At 36.0% G+C, this 16,002-nt stretch overlaps 1 protein-coding gene across 2 annotated transcripts; it reads left to right on the top strand.

The window, feature by feature from the left end:
• Nucleotides 1–6,139: 6,139 nt before the first annotated feature.
• Nucleotides 6,140–9,499, top strand: LOC141844986 (tubulin beta-5 chain). 2 transcript variants are annotated; one of them, XM_074732979.1, is made up of 4 exons: nt 6,140–6,184; nt 6,586–6,985; nt 7,469–7,738; nt 8,660–9,499. In XM_074732979.1, exons 2-4 carry the CDS (start codon nt 6,592–6,594, stop codon nt 9,334–9,336), a joined length of 1,341 nt encoding a protein of 446 aa, XP_074589080.1. In that variant the 5' UTR covers nt 6,140–6,184; nt 6,586–6,591; the 3' UTR covers nt 9,337–9,499. The 2 variants fall into 2 exon arrangements, with proteins under 2 accessions (XP_074589080.1, XP_074589081.1); XM_074732980.1 differs by lacking the exon at nt 6,140–6,184 and adding an exon at nt 6,193–6,322.
• The last annotated feature ends 6,503 nt before the right edge of the window (nt 9,500–16,002 follow it).

The raw sequence follows: 16,002 nt of genomic DNA, 5'->3' as shown, positions 1-16,002 counted from the left end.
ATCGTTGATAAGTTTTCTTTTAGCCGTTGATCTTCAGATGCGATCTTGATCGTTGGATGAAAAAGATTAATCTTTAATCTTCGGTCGAAGCTTTCGACAGAAATTCTGTCAAAGCTAAAGTTTTGATCGAATTTGGCTTGGTCAAGGCTTTATCTTTGACCGAGTTTTAGCTTTGTCAAGGCACCATCCAAAAGCGTTGTTATCCTTGATGAGCTGTTCTTTAAGTTCACGTGGCTTCATAACTTTGTATCCAATTAATAAGTCTTAGCAAAGACTTATCAAGAGCTTTAATAAAGGCTTTGACCGGTCAACTTTTGGATTCATTTTCTTCACAGCCTTTGATCTTTGATTAATCTTCATCGTTGGAATTTGATGGCTGCACAAATTGGAGGCGCTCCTCCAACCAGTCAAAGTCTTGGTCTAGTCCAAGTCAATTATTGACTTGGTCAAAGTCAACTTAGTTGACTTTATGTAGGTAGATCGTTTGGGTGATTTCTGGCCAATCAGAGTTAGGCTTACCCGAATCCGACTCTAGTCTTTCGCCCTTCGAGCGTACTTCCTCCCGGCTTCTCGTCCCTCGGACGTCGCGCACGTCCTTCTCGCTCCACCGGCGTATTCTTCTGTATCTTCCGCGTCCCTCCGATTGCACCGAGCCCGTCGGCTCACTTCCCCGCGCATCCCTTCTCGTCCGCTACGTCTTACGCTCGATTTCCTCCGTACTTAAGTTCCTGCACATTTAGCAAAGGGATTAGAATAATACAGGACCTAACTTAACTCGGTTGATCACATCAAAATTAATCGGAACACCAACACGTGGGTCCCACTATGAGTTCGTGTAATTTATTTTGTGTTCAAATAATTTTTTTATTTTTTTTTCAAGCACAGAATTATATTGAAGTTCGCATCAGAATCAATAAATTAACTTAGGTCAACTCGATGATAGACGTGATTTCCTCCGCTTAAATAGTTTAGTTTTCTCGTAGATAATTATGAAATTGATCCTGTGAAATTATTAGAGCGGTGAATTTCTTTTTTTTTTCTTTTTCTTTTTTTTTTTTTTGCTGAAGAGTAGCTTGATTATAGTCATTAATTTGTCATTCGCTCCATAAATCAATTTAAGGATTATCTACTTAATATATATCCTTTGTGTCGCATTAGTCCCCGGGGCAATGGTGCAACGGTAGGACATCCGAATTGTAACTCAGGGACCCGCGGTTCGATCCCTAGCTACGGCGTATTTGCAAGAATTTTCCTCCATATGGGGAACGCAATCAAAGGATGCTGGGCATCTGGATTGGCCGCCGTATGCGCTTCCCGATTTACCCTGGTGGTCGGTGTGGAAAACTTCTGTGGGACCGGGCCGACCACCCCCAGAGATGTGGCTACTGGGATTATCATTTTTTTTGTCGCATTAAATATTCATTATCAATTCAACAAATTATACTCCATTTTATTAATTAAGAAAATTAATTTCTAACCATCAGAAACCTTCAAACCTTTGTTGATGTATTAATTGCTTCTGTCCTGACGTTACTGCACACCATTACTCTATTCTGATATGCACAAGACCTAGTGAATTGCCATGACAAACTCTTTTGCTGGCACCATGTGGCGGGTGCACTCTCAGTCTCTCACCATGCTAGCAAGCTCCATATGAATTCCAAACACGTAATCTAATTCCCTTTTTTAAGCAAAAAAAAAAAAAAAAAAGAAAGAAATTCGTTATCTCAGTAGTCTCATACGATCGACTTCATGATTATCTACGAGGAGATAAATCAGAAAGCTGTAATTGACCACTTCGAAGGATGACATTATTACCTCAGCTTTGTCGAGATTCGATCATTATCCACTTCAACAAGTCTATTCCATAATAATCAACTCAATCATACATCTGGGGTAAGTAATCTAATTAAGTCCCGATGCATCATGGATTAATTTTTTTCAATGAAAAAATAATTTTAAAATGTTGATGGTAGAGTAATGTGTTGTTCATGCTTTCTAATTATCCTAATGATCAATGAAAAACTTTCGTAGAATCAGATGAGTCATCTCCAAAATTAATTAGTTCGAATAATTAAATATTTAGATTATAAAAAAATAGAAATTAAAACACCCAGAGTACTCAAATATTCATGGTTTAAATCTAAACTAAGATGCATTGTAAGATATTTTTCTTTAATAGGCAGCTTCGTCGAGATTTGATCATTGTCCACTTCAACAAGTCTATTCCATAATAATTAACTCAATCATACATCTGGGATAAGTAATCTAATTAAGTCCCGATGCATCATGGATTAATTTTTTTTCAATGAAAAAATAATTTTAAAATGTTGATGGTAGAGTAATGTGTTGTTCGTGCTTTCTAATTATCCTAATGATCGATGAAAAACTTTCGTAGGATCAGATGAGTCATCTCCAAAATTAATTATAGTTCAAATAATTAAATATTTAGATTATAAAAAAATAGAAATTAAAACACCCAAAGTACTCAAATATTCATGGTTTAAATCTAAACTAAGACGCATTGTAAGATATTTTTCTTTAATAGGCAGCTTCGTCGAGATTCGATCATTGTCCACTTCAACAAGTCTATTCCATAATAATTAACTCAATCATACATCTGGGATAAGTAATCTAATTAAGTCCCGATGCATCATGGATTAATTTTTTTTCAATGAAAAAATAATTTTAAAATGTTGATGGTAGAGTAATGTGTTGTTCGTGCTTTCTAATTATCCTAATGATCGATGAAAAACTTTCGTAGAATCAGATGAGTCATCCCCAAAATTAATTATAGTTCAAATAATTAAATATTTAGATTATAAAAAAATAGAAATTAAAACACCCAAAGTACTCAAATATTCATGGTTTAAATCTAAACTAAGACGCATTGTAAGATATTTTTCTTTAATAGGCAGCTTCGTCAAGATTCGATCATTGTCCACTTCAACAAGTCTATTCTATAATAATTAACTCAATCATACATCTGGGATAAGTAGATGCATCATGGATTAATTTTTTTTTAATGAAAAAATAATTTTAAAATGTTGATGGTAGAGTAATGTGTTGTTCGTGCTTTTTAATTATCCTAATGATCGATAAAAAACTTTCATAGAATCAGATGAGTCATCTCCAAAATTAATTAGTTCGAATAATTGCTATTAAAGCCTGTGAAGCACGCAACAAGACAAGCATCTCTCCATCATCTAAACGGAACTAGCTAATCCATCAATTTAACATATTAAAAAAAGATAAATTACAAGTTAAACCCATCAATCTAATAGATCTATTAAAAAATAAAAAAAATATTTAAAATTTTAAATTTAAATTGATCGAGTTAGAAATTTTTAAATTTGAATTATAATTTAGACAATTAAGATTTGAGCTTTCTATTTTAATTTTAATTTTTAAAATAAATAAATAAATTTTTTTAATTCGCAAACCAAGATTAATCTGTCGCGGTCAATCCCACACAAATTGAGTGTAGACAGATCAATCCATCTAAAGCCATCTTAAAATGATTTAATAAAATTTTAAGTCAATTACGATTAAATTATTCGACGAAGGAAATGAATTGACAGCTATAACAACATGCGACGTGACCTGCTTCTGGCCGAGATTCTACTCAACACTATCAGTTCGGCCAATTCAGTCCCTAGAACTAGCGCTGCTTCACATCCAAACCGCAATATCATGAACAGCAACAGTGTCTCCACTGACGGGTTCATCACAGAGAGTGGTGGTGGATCACATCCCACATCTGCAACTTTGCGTAGTTCAGAATTTAAGCATAATACAGACTTGCATGCCAATTATGCTCGTCGTCTCAGCCTTCTCAAACACGTACAGCTCTGACATGCTCACGGGAAGCAGCAATGCCAAGAGAGACAGCCATTTGGCAATTGCCACTCTCACTTCAAAAAGCAGTGCTGGTGTCATTTGGCACTGCACTCGTACAACTCAGTTGTCGGTAAACCAACCGAAGTATTTTAAGACTGTGCTTTTGAAAATTTTCTTTCTCACCCTAATTAGCTAGGCATCATCATCATGGCAAATCAATCTTTAAATTCATTTTATCCAGTCTGGTTTGGTAGTAATCTCCGTCACTGCCAGCACCTGCAATCATTGCGGAAGCAAGCCCTGCAATGAGAACTGGAGAATAATTGAATATTTAGATTATAAAAAAATAGAAATTAAAATACTTAGGATACTCAAATATTTACGGTTCGAATCTCAACTTAATTAGATGCACTGTAAGATAATTTTTTTAATAAGATGAAAAATTTAAGATATTAACTATTGGATAAGGAGCGACTCACACTTTCAAATTTATCTGATAGATGAATCAGAAGAAGATCCTTCTTCCGAGACTTGTTGAGTCCAAAGTGGATATATTTAGATTATCAATAAATAAATAATTGAAAATTAAGCTTATGTTGTGCTTATTCATTTCCATTTCCATTTGTTTAGCTCGCCATCAAGGTATTTACAGTACAAGAAACTCCAGTTCTCATTGCAGGGCTTGCTTCCGCAATGATTGCAGGTGCTGGCAGTGACGGAGATCTTCTACCAAACCAGACTGGATAAGAATGAATTTAAAGATTGATTTGCCATGATGATGCCTAGCTAATTAGGTGAGAAAGAAAATTTTCAAAAGCACAGTCTTAAAATACTTCGGTTGGTTTACCGACAACTGAGTTGTACGAGTGCAGTGCCAAATGACACCAGTACTGTCTTTTTGAAGTGAGAGTGGCAATTGCCAAAGTGAGTGCCAAATGGCTTTGCTCTGTCTCTTTTGACTGGCATTGCTGCTTCCCGTGAGCATGTCAGAGCTGTACGTGTTTGAGAAAGGCTGAGACGACGAGCATAATTGACATGCAAGTCTGTATTATGCTTAAATTCTGAACTACGCAAAGTTGCAGATGTGGATGTGATCCACCACCCGACTCTCTGCGTGATGGATCCATGAGTGGAGTCACTGTTTCTGTTCATGATATTGCGGTTTGGATATGGAGCAGCGCTAGTTGCCCTGACTGAATCGGCCGAACTGAAAGTGTTGAGTAGAATCTCAGCTTGAGAAGCAGGTCAGGTCGCATGTTGCTATAGCTGTCATTTTAGATTGGATCCATCGCATTGATTCACTCCGTCAAATAATTTAGACGGAATGAGTTAAAATTTTATTAAATCATTTTAAGATGAATTCAGATGGATTAACCTATTTAAACTCACAATCCGTATGAATTGACTCATTTTAAGATGGATTCAGATAGATTAACCTATTTAGGCTCACGATCCGTGTGAATTGACTTGTGGCGGACTTAGATTGACTAGTGAGTTGAGAAAATTTATTTATTTATTTTAAAATTAAAATTAAAATTAAAATTAAAATAGAAAACTCAATAAATTAGTGGATTTAATTTATCTAAATTATAATTCAAGATTAAAAATTTCTAACTTATTAATTTAAATTATATTTCAATTTTAAAAAATACAATTATAAAAAAATACAATCTTAATTGGAGATCTCCCTACATGAATGAGGGCATTATGGTCATTTTATTCTTCTTTTATGAGAAATACAATTATAAAAAAATTAAAAAATTTAAAAGGGCATCCTTAATTTTCATATGGACAAAAGAGCATTTAACTTTTAAAATTTTGTTAAAATAATATCTCATATCTAAACTAAAACATCCTTCTACATTCTATCTTAAAATAGTTTTGAATAATTTTGATTAAAATTAGATCATTTGAAATAATTTCAACGAGATATAAATAATTTTGATTAAAGTTATATTATTTTCCATCTGAAATAATTTGAATAGTTTTTATTAAAATTGTACTATTTTAAAACAGTTTTAATTAACATTGTATTATTATACACGAGTGCTATTTTGATAAATACCACGAAATGAGGGTATTGTCGTCATTTCAGCTATTAATTTTTTCAAAACACGGAGCATCGATCAGTTACTGCCGTGGGAAATGGACGGACGTCCGCCATCCGATCCAAGAACTTGACGGCATCCGATGGCCGGTTAGAAGAAAAGGAGGGAAAGAACACTGGCCGTCCGATGCCTTCGTCCCATCGTCTATAAAAGCCCCCTTGGAGGGCACCGCCTCGCCTCGAGCCGTTTCAAGGTCGTGTCTCGAAACCGTTCCGGTCTCTCTCCTCGTCTCGTCGGTAAGCCGTTCTGCTTCGCCTTCGATTCTTCGATGCTGCAATCTGTCTTCTCTTCTTACGAAGGATGATTTGAGTGCTCTGATGATGGATGGCTTCATCCTGGTTCCCTGAAGCTACTAGATTTAAGTTTTATTTCTGGTGTTATAGCAATCTCACACGAACTTTCGTCGTCTCTGTCATCAAGTTAGAATTCTAGTTAAGATCGATTTTTTTGTTTTACTTGATTTGTTTTAGGATGAGGAAGTGATTGTTTAATCTAATAATTCGTTTGATTTGAGAAACTTGTTTGGATCTGTTGTTTCTCACTATCTGTCTGCTTACTGGGAGTGAGTTCGATGAAGTTTCATTGTAGATTTTTAGCGAGTGCTAGCGTTAATCTTCTTTCATTTTCTCTAATTCAGGCAAAAATGAGAGAAATCCTCCATGTCCAGGGAGGCCAGTGCGGCAATCAGATCGGATCGAAGTTCTGGGAAGTGGTGTGTGATGAGCATGGGATCGATCCCACTGGGAAGTATACCGGAACATCAAACCTCCAGCTGGAGCGTGTCAATGTGTACTACAACGAGGCCTCCTGCGGCAGGTTTGTTCCTAGGGCGGTGCTGATGGATCTGGAGCCCGGTACCATGGATAGTGTCAGAACAGGTCCATATGGGCAGATCTTCCGCCCTGATAACTTCGTATTTGGTCAGTCCGGTGCTGGAAACAACTGGGCTAAAGGTCACTACACTGAAGGTGCTGAGCTCATTGATTCAGTCCTCGATGTGGTGAGAAAGGAGGCTGAGAACTGTGACTGTCTACAGGGTATAGTCATTTATCTTCTTTCTATATGATGTTTTCTTGTGGATACATTGATGGTCGGTTTCCACAAACAAGATTTCTCTCAGTTTCATTTCTGATTTCTTTTAGCGTCTTGTTCAAAAAAAAAAAAAATCATAGATGCATATTGTTCATAGATATATAAAATCTTTGAGAAGATGTGTTAGTAAAGAAACTAAAGGATAGTAAATTCTGTATGTTATTGATGTAGCTTGTTCAACTTGATCGCCTCATATTATATTTTTCTAGGGCTGGTGCTTCTTAACCAAAGCTAGATGTGGTGGTGTCTCAATTTTGGTATAAATTGACGCTGTGGACAAGGTTACAGAGAACATAGTATCACGGATCATTTAGTGTCTTTTTTCGTACACCCGATACGTGCCATAGCTGTTGATCGGTGTAAATTTCTTGGGTAGAATTATACTTTGCTTTCACAGTAATTGCTTATAATACAGATTTTCTCATCAGGCTTTCAAGTATGCCACTCTCTTGGTGGGGGAACTGGTTCAGGAATGGGAACACTTCTGATATCAAAGATCAGAGAAGAGTATCCAGATCGAATGATGCTTACTTTCTCTGTCTTCCCTTCGCCCAAGGTTTCTGACACTGTTGTTGAACCCTACAATGCGACCCTTTCTATCCATCAGTTAGTTGAGAATGCAGATGAATGTATGGTGCTGGACAACGAAGCCCTTTATGATATTTGCTTCCGTACTCTCAAATTAACCACTCCCAGCTGTAAGTTAATCCTTAACATTTATTTGTTAAGTAAGCAATTTTATTCCATCCAATTTGTTGAGTTGGAAATAGTAGGTCAATTCCCTCCAAGGAAATAATAATGGAATGAAATAAAAAAACATACTACTCATTCCATTGCTTTTCCTTTCCTTTTATTTAAACTATTTCATTTTGCTTATATTTTCCCACTTAACATCAGAATACGTGTGTTTATTCTTCTTGATAATCACAACTAATCTACTTTAATCACTAGTCCTTAAATACTCTGCAATCTGCAATTCATTCCCTTTGAGTAGATAAAAACTAATGAAAAACTTAACTGACTATTTATTTGAAGGAAAAGACACTTGTCTGATGGTCCCCATGTATTAGTGTTCAAATATTCTTTTTTTATACCTTTCCTACTCTTGAGCTGTGTTCTGGTACGTTTTGTGCGTATAATGAGTTAATGAATAGATATGGTCAATGTCATCCTCGAATTGGCATGATATTAATTCACTTTTGGATTTTTTTTTCTCTGTATTTATTTAATCATATGATTGGATTAGTTTGATATCCTTGGAGTGAATTAAAGCAATTTTTGTTCTTTTATAATTTTCCAGATCCATTTCATTTTAAACCTTGGGTTGGCTTGTGAGAAAAATTTGAAGTGTATACTAGTTTGAGGTTCTTGTTATGCTACATTTTTTTTTTCTCAGTTAAGTTAAAGCAGGTGCCAGATGTCTTCTGTAATTTATTTTGTGCTACATTTTTCACTCTGTTAAGATAAAGCAGATGTTAGATAATTTTGTATTCTATTCTTAGGCAATCATGCATAAACATTGAGTAGATTGTAGTATTTTCATACATTGCTTGTAAGTAATATTGCAAACTTCATATACTTGGGAATTGGAAAAATTAACTCTTAGTTTCTCTCATCAGTTGGAGACTTGAATCACTTGATCTCTGCAACCATGAGTGGTGTGACATGCTGCCTCCGGTTCCCTGGGCAATTGAACTCTGACCTTCGAAAGCTAGCAGTGAATTTGATTCCTTTCCCTCGCCTCCACTTCTTCATGGTTGGATTTGCACCCCTGACCTCACGTGGATCTCAGCAGTACCGTGCCTTAACCGTCCCTGAGCTAACTCAACAGATGTGGGATGCCAAGAACATGATGTGCGCCGCTGATCCTCGCCATGGTCGCTACCTGACAGCCTCTGCCATGTTCAGAGGCAAGATGAGCACAAAAGAAGTTGATGAGCAGATGATTAACGTCCAAAACAAAAACTCATCATACTTTGTCGAATGGATTCCTAACAACGTCAAGTCTAGTGTGTGTGACATACCACCGAGGGGCCTTTCCATGGCATCCACTTTCATTGGCAACTCCACATCCATCCAAGAGATGTTCAGGAGAGTGAGCGAGCAGTTCACTGCCATGTTTAGGAGGAAGGCTTTTCTGCACTGGTACACCGGCGAGGGCATGGATGAGATGGAGTTCACGGAGGCCGAGAGCAACATGAACGATCTTGTCTCTGAGTACCAGCAATACCAGGATGCCACTGCTGATGACGAATGTGAGTACGAGAACGAGGAGGATATTGCTCCAGAGATGTGACAGTTTACGGTGATATTGTCGTATTTGTCTGTCTTTGCATTTTCCCACTTAGTATCTTATTATTCCCTTCCCTTCCCTTCCCTATCCTATGCATTTCTTTGTCTGTTTGGGTTTGTAGTAATCAAATCTACCTGATATATATGTTGCTATGGATGCATGTCTTGCTCAATATGCTATGCTCGTGATATAAAATTTAATAGGGCTTATCTAGACCATGAGCCTTTCACCTTGAAAGGTCCTTCTAAAATGGCCTCCACTATCTAAAAGGGGATAAATCACAAGGTAGGAATCCTTGGCACCAGCCTGTGAGGGCAATGTACCTTCGAAGATTGGTGGATCGACATGGGAGCAACATTGCACATATGTACTGGTAAGTCTGATCTTTGGACAAGAGCTCTACATGAGCAACTCTTCTAAATCCAAGATCATATGACCAGGAAGGATCATACTCAAAATGCCCTTAGGAAATAGAGCTTATGCTCACTAACATCTTATACACTCCCAACATTGGAAAGAACCTAATATTGGTGATGCCGGTGCTATAGAATGACATGGTTATTTTCCAGATGGAGATCAAGGGTCAAACCTGTGCATATTCTCAAGACACATAGCAACATAAAGCATGATCATGCTGTGCATATTCCCAAGACACAAGGCAACATAAAGAGCATTTATGAAGTTGTCAAATCTGATGTCCTTGAGTCTCCTTTTTTTCTGCACATAATGTCAGACCTGATGGTCTCCTCATACATAAGGAAGGCTCTAGCAAAGAGAAAGGGGACTCTCCCTCTTCGGCAGCAGGAGGGGGGCCTCTTCTCCTTCTTCCTCTGTTTCTACTGAGAGGGCTGATTTGATTTTCTAAACTCTTCTTCTTCTTCTTCTTCTTCAGTAATTTCATTTTCCTTTCACGGAATACTGACTTGAGCGTCGGAGTGGCTATCGGGACTTCCCGACACCATTCTCACCTCCTGTTGAAGTGTATTTCAGGTCCTCATCATCTTCTCCCTCAAGCTCCGTTAGGAAGTCGCATATGTCGGACGGTTCGTTGACTGGTGGCTTGACCATCCGCGGCATTTAGCCGGAACAATTGGAATTATTACAAGTCAAGAGAGACATTATGTTGTGTTTGAGGCCAGCAAGTTTGTTACTTGTGAAGAATAAAGTCATTGTAAGAAAGGGATACGTTGTAAAGCATAACTAGAGCAATGAGATTCATCCAATTACTAATTTGACATAGTCATCTAAGTTATGGCATGACAGTCTAGGACATGGCAACTTCCATACTGTACACAAATTGATAAAATTGAATCTTTTGTCAAGTGTTGAGTCCAACTCGAGTCACACGTGTGAGACTTGTATAAAAACTGAACTGGTCAAATTGCGCTTTCCCTTGGCAAAAAGGAGCACTACACCTTTGGAACTTATATATGGTGATATTTATAATCTAAAGTTCGTTCAAACAATAGATAGAAAGAAGTATGCCATCACCTTTGTTGATGATTCAATGAAATATTGTTATTTACTTGCTAAGAAGCAAGGATGAGGCCCTTGAAGTGCTACATTCTAGATTAGCCGCAATGATCGAGGAAGAGAATATAGTGCACCATTCAAGGAATTTTGCTAGAAGATGGGCATCATTCACGAAACAACTACACGATCAAGATGGTGATAAGGAGGGGAGGGATGAATATCATGCTTTAATTTTTTTTTCTTTTTCAAAAAACACTTTTTGAAATTAAAAACACAGTGAAAAAAAGTAAATCGTAAACAAAAGTGGTTACTTGATTCACAATCCAATGACTACTACTCTAAGGCTTACGATCCCTTGGATAATTTTTGAATAGGCAATCAACTATAAATTATGATTTTGAAAAACTTTTAGAAGAGGAGAAAAACTTATACAAATGCAAAGAAAATAATAGCATACTACTATCTCTTTAAATTAAAATGTAAGTACTAAAATGTTACCAATAATAATCTTAGTAAAGATTTGGGATAGGTTGTTGGAAAGAGATTTGACAAGTAGACTTGCAACACTTGCTTGAACAGTAGAACAACTGAAGGAATTGAATGTGGAGGATGGATGATTAATTGTTGAGCCTCGGGTCTTAAGTCTCTTTTATAACTTTTGTTCGGTCCATCGAACACCATGGTTGGTCAACTGAACACTACATTCGATCGACTGATCTAGATCTAATCATGTCAAGTCAAAGCTTGATTTCTAGGTTTTTCAATCGACTGAACCTCTAGTTCGATCAACTAAACATAATCTTTACTTGTTTGCTATGATCCGATCAGATTTGATCAAACCCTGTGCAATCCGCTTGATCGGTCGACTGATCCTCATGATCGATCAACCAATCCTCCTAATTGATCGACTGATCCTCAAAGTTTCTTTCATAGCTAGATTTTGTCTTATCCGGTCCTCTACATATAGGTTCGGTTGACTAATCCTTGTTATTGGTCGATCGATCCTTTATTTCCTTTTGGACTTGGATCGTATCTCAGTTGTGCTTATCTCTTCTGATCAATTGACTAACTTATTTAGTCGACTGAACCATGAAGACTTTCATTTCTACAAAACAAAGTTAGTAGAATAGTAATAATGACAGTTCTACAAAATAGAGTTAAAAATAATTGTATATGCATGTTGTATATGGACAGTAAGACTGTCTGGTCTTGACTTAGAAATCTGATTGATTTTTGAGTCGGACCATCGCCTAAGTGATTTATCCCAAATGGGGCACGCCCTCACTGCCTCAAATCTGCAATGCCTCTCCAGGACTTATGTTACTTACCTACCAAACATCCAGTCTAATTGATCTGTTTGAACTTATTCTGCTTAGTATATAATCAACCTGATCAATAAGACTTTCCTGCAATGCCAAATTAGTACAATAGAAAAAAATAGTAATGCAAAATAGTATTAGCAACACTGTACTTCTATGTATCAAATACACTAGCCCGGTCGATCTTTCTTTTGTCTCCCAAACCTCCTCTATGTGATCTACTGGTCACACTTATTTGGAGTATACTTTTCTAAAACTTTTCACTACCTAGGGTTACTTCCCTAGGATTTTTTCTTTATCAAACATCAAGTCAATCTTGATCTGCTTGGACTTTTTCTTTGCTAGATATCCGATCAATCTTGACCTTCTTGATATTTTTTCTTGTCAAACATCCGATCAATCTTGACCTGTCTGGACTTTACTTTTGTCAGACATTCGATTAACCTTGACCTATTTGGATTATTTCTTATCAAACATCTAATCAATCTCGACCTATTTGGACATTCCCTTTCTCATTTGCCTAGGTCAATCTTGACTTGTCAGGATTTGTCATTTAACTGTCAAGCATCTAGTTAACATTGACTAGCTTGGACTTCTTATTAACTTATTTCCCTTTGATATTGATCAGATCCTATTAAATATATTATCAAATAAATATCAAAATCTTGGAGGTCAATTGTATCAATAATAACTACACCCTACTCACCTCAATCAATGATGGTGTGAAATATAAGAATAAGGAAATGCTAAATACTATGTTGATAAGTTCATTACTACTATAGAACTTGTAGGGGAAAGTTATCTTCTAAACCATATTATGAAGATTCTACACCAAGATAGAGATAAAACTAGGGGTGAATAAAAGATCAATTAAAATGAATTAACTTACTAAACCTATCAAATTTGGAAGTTTGATTCAATTAATTTATTTTTATTTAAATATTAGTTTTTTATTTATTTAGTTCTATTTCAATTTTAAATTTCACAATTTGATTACACTGATTAAATTGAAACATCATCGAGCGACGATATATTATAATCAGTTGATATACTTGAATAAGATGTAATTAGATTGATAAACTAGTCTGATTTGATTGCTTAATATTAGCCGGTTGATAAGGAAAATTTTATTAATTTGGAAACTGACCGAATTAACTAAATTTATATCGATTTGATTTATTCGATTTTGATGATAAAGTTTCATCGATTTAGTTTGTCCAAAAAAGTTTGATTTAATCAGTTTCAATTTGTTTGATTCGATTGGTTCAATTTTAAACTAATTGCTCACGCCTAACTAGACGAAACTTCCTATGAGTTATAGGAAGATCAAAACTCTTCCTACAATATCTAAAAGTGTGGAATGCTTAGTTAAGGTAGAAGTACTGTCTAAACTCAAAAATAAAATAAAATAATATAATAAGTAATAATAGCACGTATCAGTTTCTTGTATATAAATTAGAAATAATGAAAGTGAACAAAGACACAATTATCAAGTCGAAGAATGTACTATTGTATTTTTTAAAGAGATCTTTCCATATAAATGGAGAAAGAGGTAAGTTAGTCTTTGGGACATAATTGAGTTGGGAACAGAATTATATATAGAAGAGGGCAAAGGTTTGAATCTTGACGAAATCAAGATAATACCCTCTTCCGTCATGGTCAATTACAACTTCTCGATTTACCTCCTCACAGATAGTTGTGGAATCAACCGTGTGTGGAGTCACTGGGATAGCATATTCTACCTTTTTGTAGAAAGAGGAGAAAGAATTAAATTCTAGCTAATAAAATTAAAGAACTTAAGAGGCTATGAATTATAATCATCTTTCCAATGAAGAAACAAGGCAACAAGAGATTTTGTAACATACAGTAGAAAAAAAACCTAAGATCAATGAGGTACTATTCAAAAGCTTGATTTTAAAATTCATAACTTAAAACCATACTTGGAATAACATAGGAAATAAGTCCTTGGATGGTAGAAATACAAGGCCGATGTAAACCCCGATTATTTCCTATTTTTTTGGATTTTAATTAAAATTAAAATTCTCATGACAATCAATGAGGGATACTATCGGAAGTGAACCAAAAGCTCCATTCTATAAGGAGGATTATTTTTTCGGAAACACCGCGCCCGAAGATAAAATTCATAACCCTAGCTGAGCTCCTCCGCCGCCTGGCGCTCACCGCCCGAACAACTGCCGCCTGCCCTGTTTCCCTGCATAAGGAGACTTGGAAGAAGCACGAGCGCCAAGCTTGGTAAGGAGAAGACGACGCAGAGCCGCCGCCGCCTCTAGAAGCACGACCGCCAACGCCGCCTAGCTGACGCCGACCGCGAGCTCCGTTCTGCTCGTCCGCGCGGAGAAGACGAAGCACAGTTTTGTAATTAACTAGGTTAATTAAATACGGTAAGTTTAATTCATTAAAGTAGCGTGATTAATTAAAGTCTGTTGATTAAATTAGTTTAGATTATTAATCTAATACTAATCCAGTAATTTGTTAAGTTAATAATTAATTAGTTAATTGTTGATTAATCAGTTAATTAAGTAGTTAATTAGTAAATCAATTAATTAGTTAATAGTTAGTATTTGATTAATCAAAGATGTATATGTTTGATTAATCCAATTGGAAAGGTTAATGGGGTTTAACTAATTAATTGATTAGGTTATGATTAGGTGAAATTCAGATAAGATATAAGAATCATTTGGAATTATTCTAGGATATGTTATTTAGAAGATGTTTTGTTACAGGAATTTGACTCGTGGATCTAGTAGTATTTCGAGACTCGTATTGTGACTATTCATCAATAAGGTAAGTACATTTCTCACCTGCAGTATAAGTTGTTTCCATGTGGTTCTTTCAATGATTATATTAAGCTTGCCATGACATGATTTCTGTTAAGCATGAATGTAGTTATATGTATGCTCTTTCCATGACATGATGTGTGTTAGACATGAATGTATTTATGTGTTCTTCCCTTGATTCAGGTTAAAGTAGGAATATATGTATGTTCTTTTCATAATATGATTTAGGATCTAATCATGAATATGAATATGTAAATTATTCTTCCTACTTAGGTGGGAAGTAAAGCATGATAAAGGAATGATGAAAGGACAAGGATATAGTAAGTAAAGTATAAGAACTTTATGATATGTAAAGAAATGTATTTTACTTTTAAGAGGCGGGTATCGGGCCAAAGGTTCGCCCACAATGAATTCCGGGCCAAAGGTTCGCCCATAAGGAAAGGAATTCCAGGCCAAAGGTCGCCTGATAAGATAAGTCGAATGGGCCAAAGGTTCGCCCATAAGGAAAGGAATTCCAAGCCAAAGGTCGCCTGATAAGATTCCTCTGGCATTCGGTGGCTAGCTACCCCGATACACCGCATGTGCCAGGGCCCATAAGTATGTTTAAGTATATTTACTTATTTTTAAAAGTATGGACTTTCATATATAAAGAAGCTAAGAAAACTTTCCTAGGCACTACAAGTATTTCCATGTTCAGATAGTTTTGCTTAAGTACATGTCTTTGTAATTACAAGTCTTTTCATGTTGCCTGCAATGATTTCCGTGGTTTTGTGAGACTAGGTATGTATTAGCTTTGCTTATAGTTGCATTTCCTTATACTGCAGATGTAAGAAACGGTTTGAGTGACGAGGAGGAGTTGTGTGTGAGGAACAGCGGATTAGAATAAATAAATGAATAAACACCTTATATCAATTATGTCTTTTATATCAATGGCTTCCGCATCTTAAATTGACAGTTGTTTTATTCCGTTATAAGAATATTCCTTTTGATAGAATTTATCTATTGGAATTTCTACCAATAATTTAATAATGATAAGGTTTGAAAGGAGGAGGGTCTGCAGCCGATGGGTCAAATCGATA

The sequence above is a fragment of the Curcuma longa genome, chromosome 14 (genome assembly GCF_044706935.1).
Source record: "Curcuma longa cultivar G26 ecotype Majalengka, Jawa Barat chromosome 14, ITB_CL_G26_1.1, whole genome shotgun sequence".
NCBI lineage: Eukaryota > Viridiplantae > Streptophyta > Magnoliopsida > Zingiberales > Zingiberaceae > Curcuma > Curcuma longa.
This window is presented reverse-complemented; position numbering and strand designations above follow the sequence as displayed.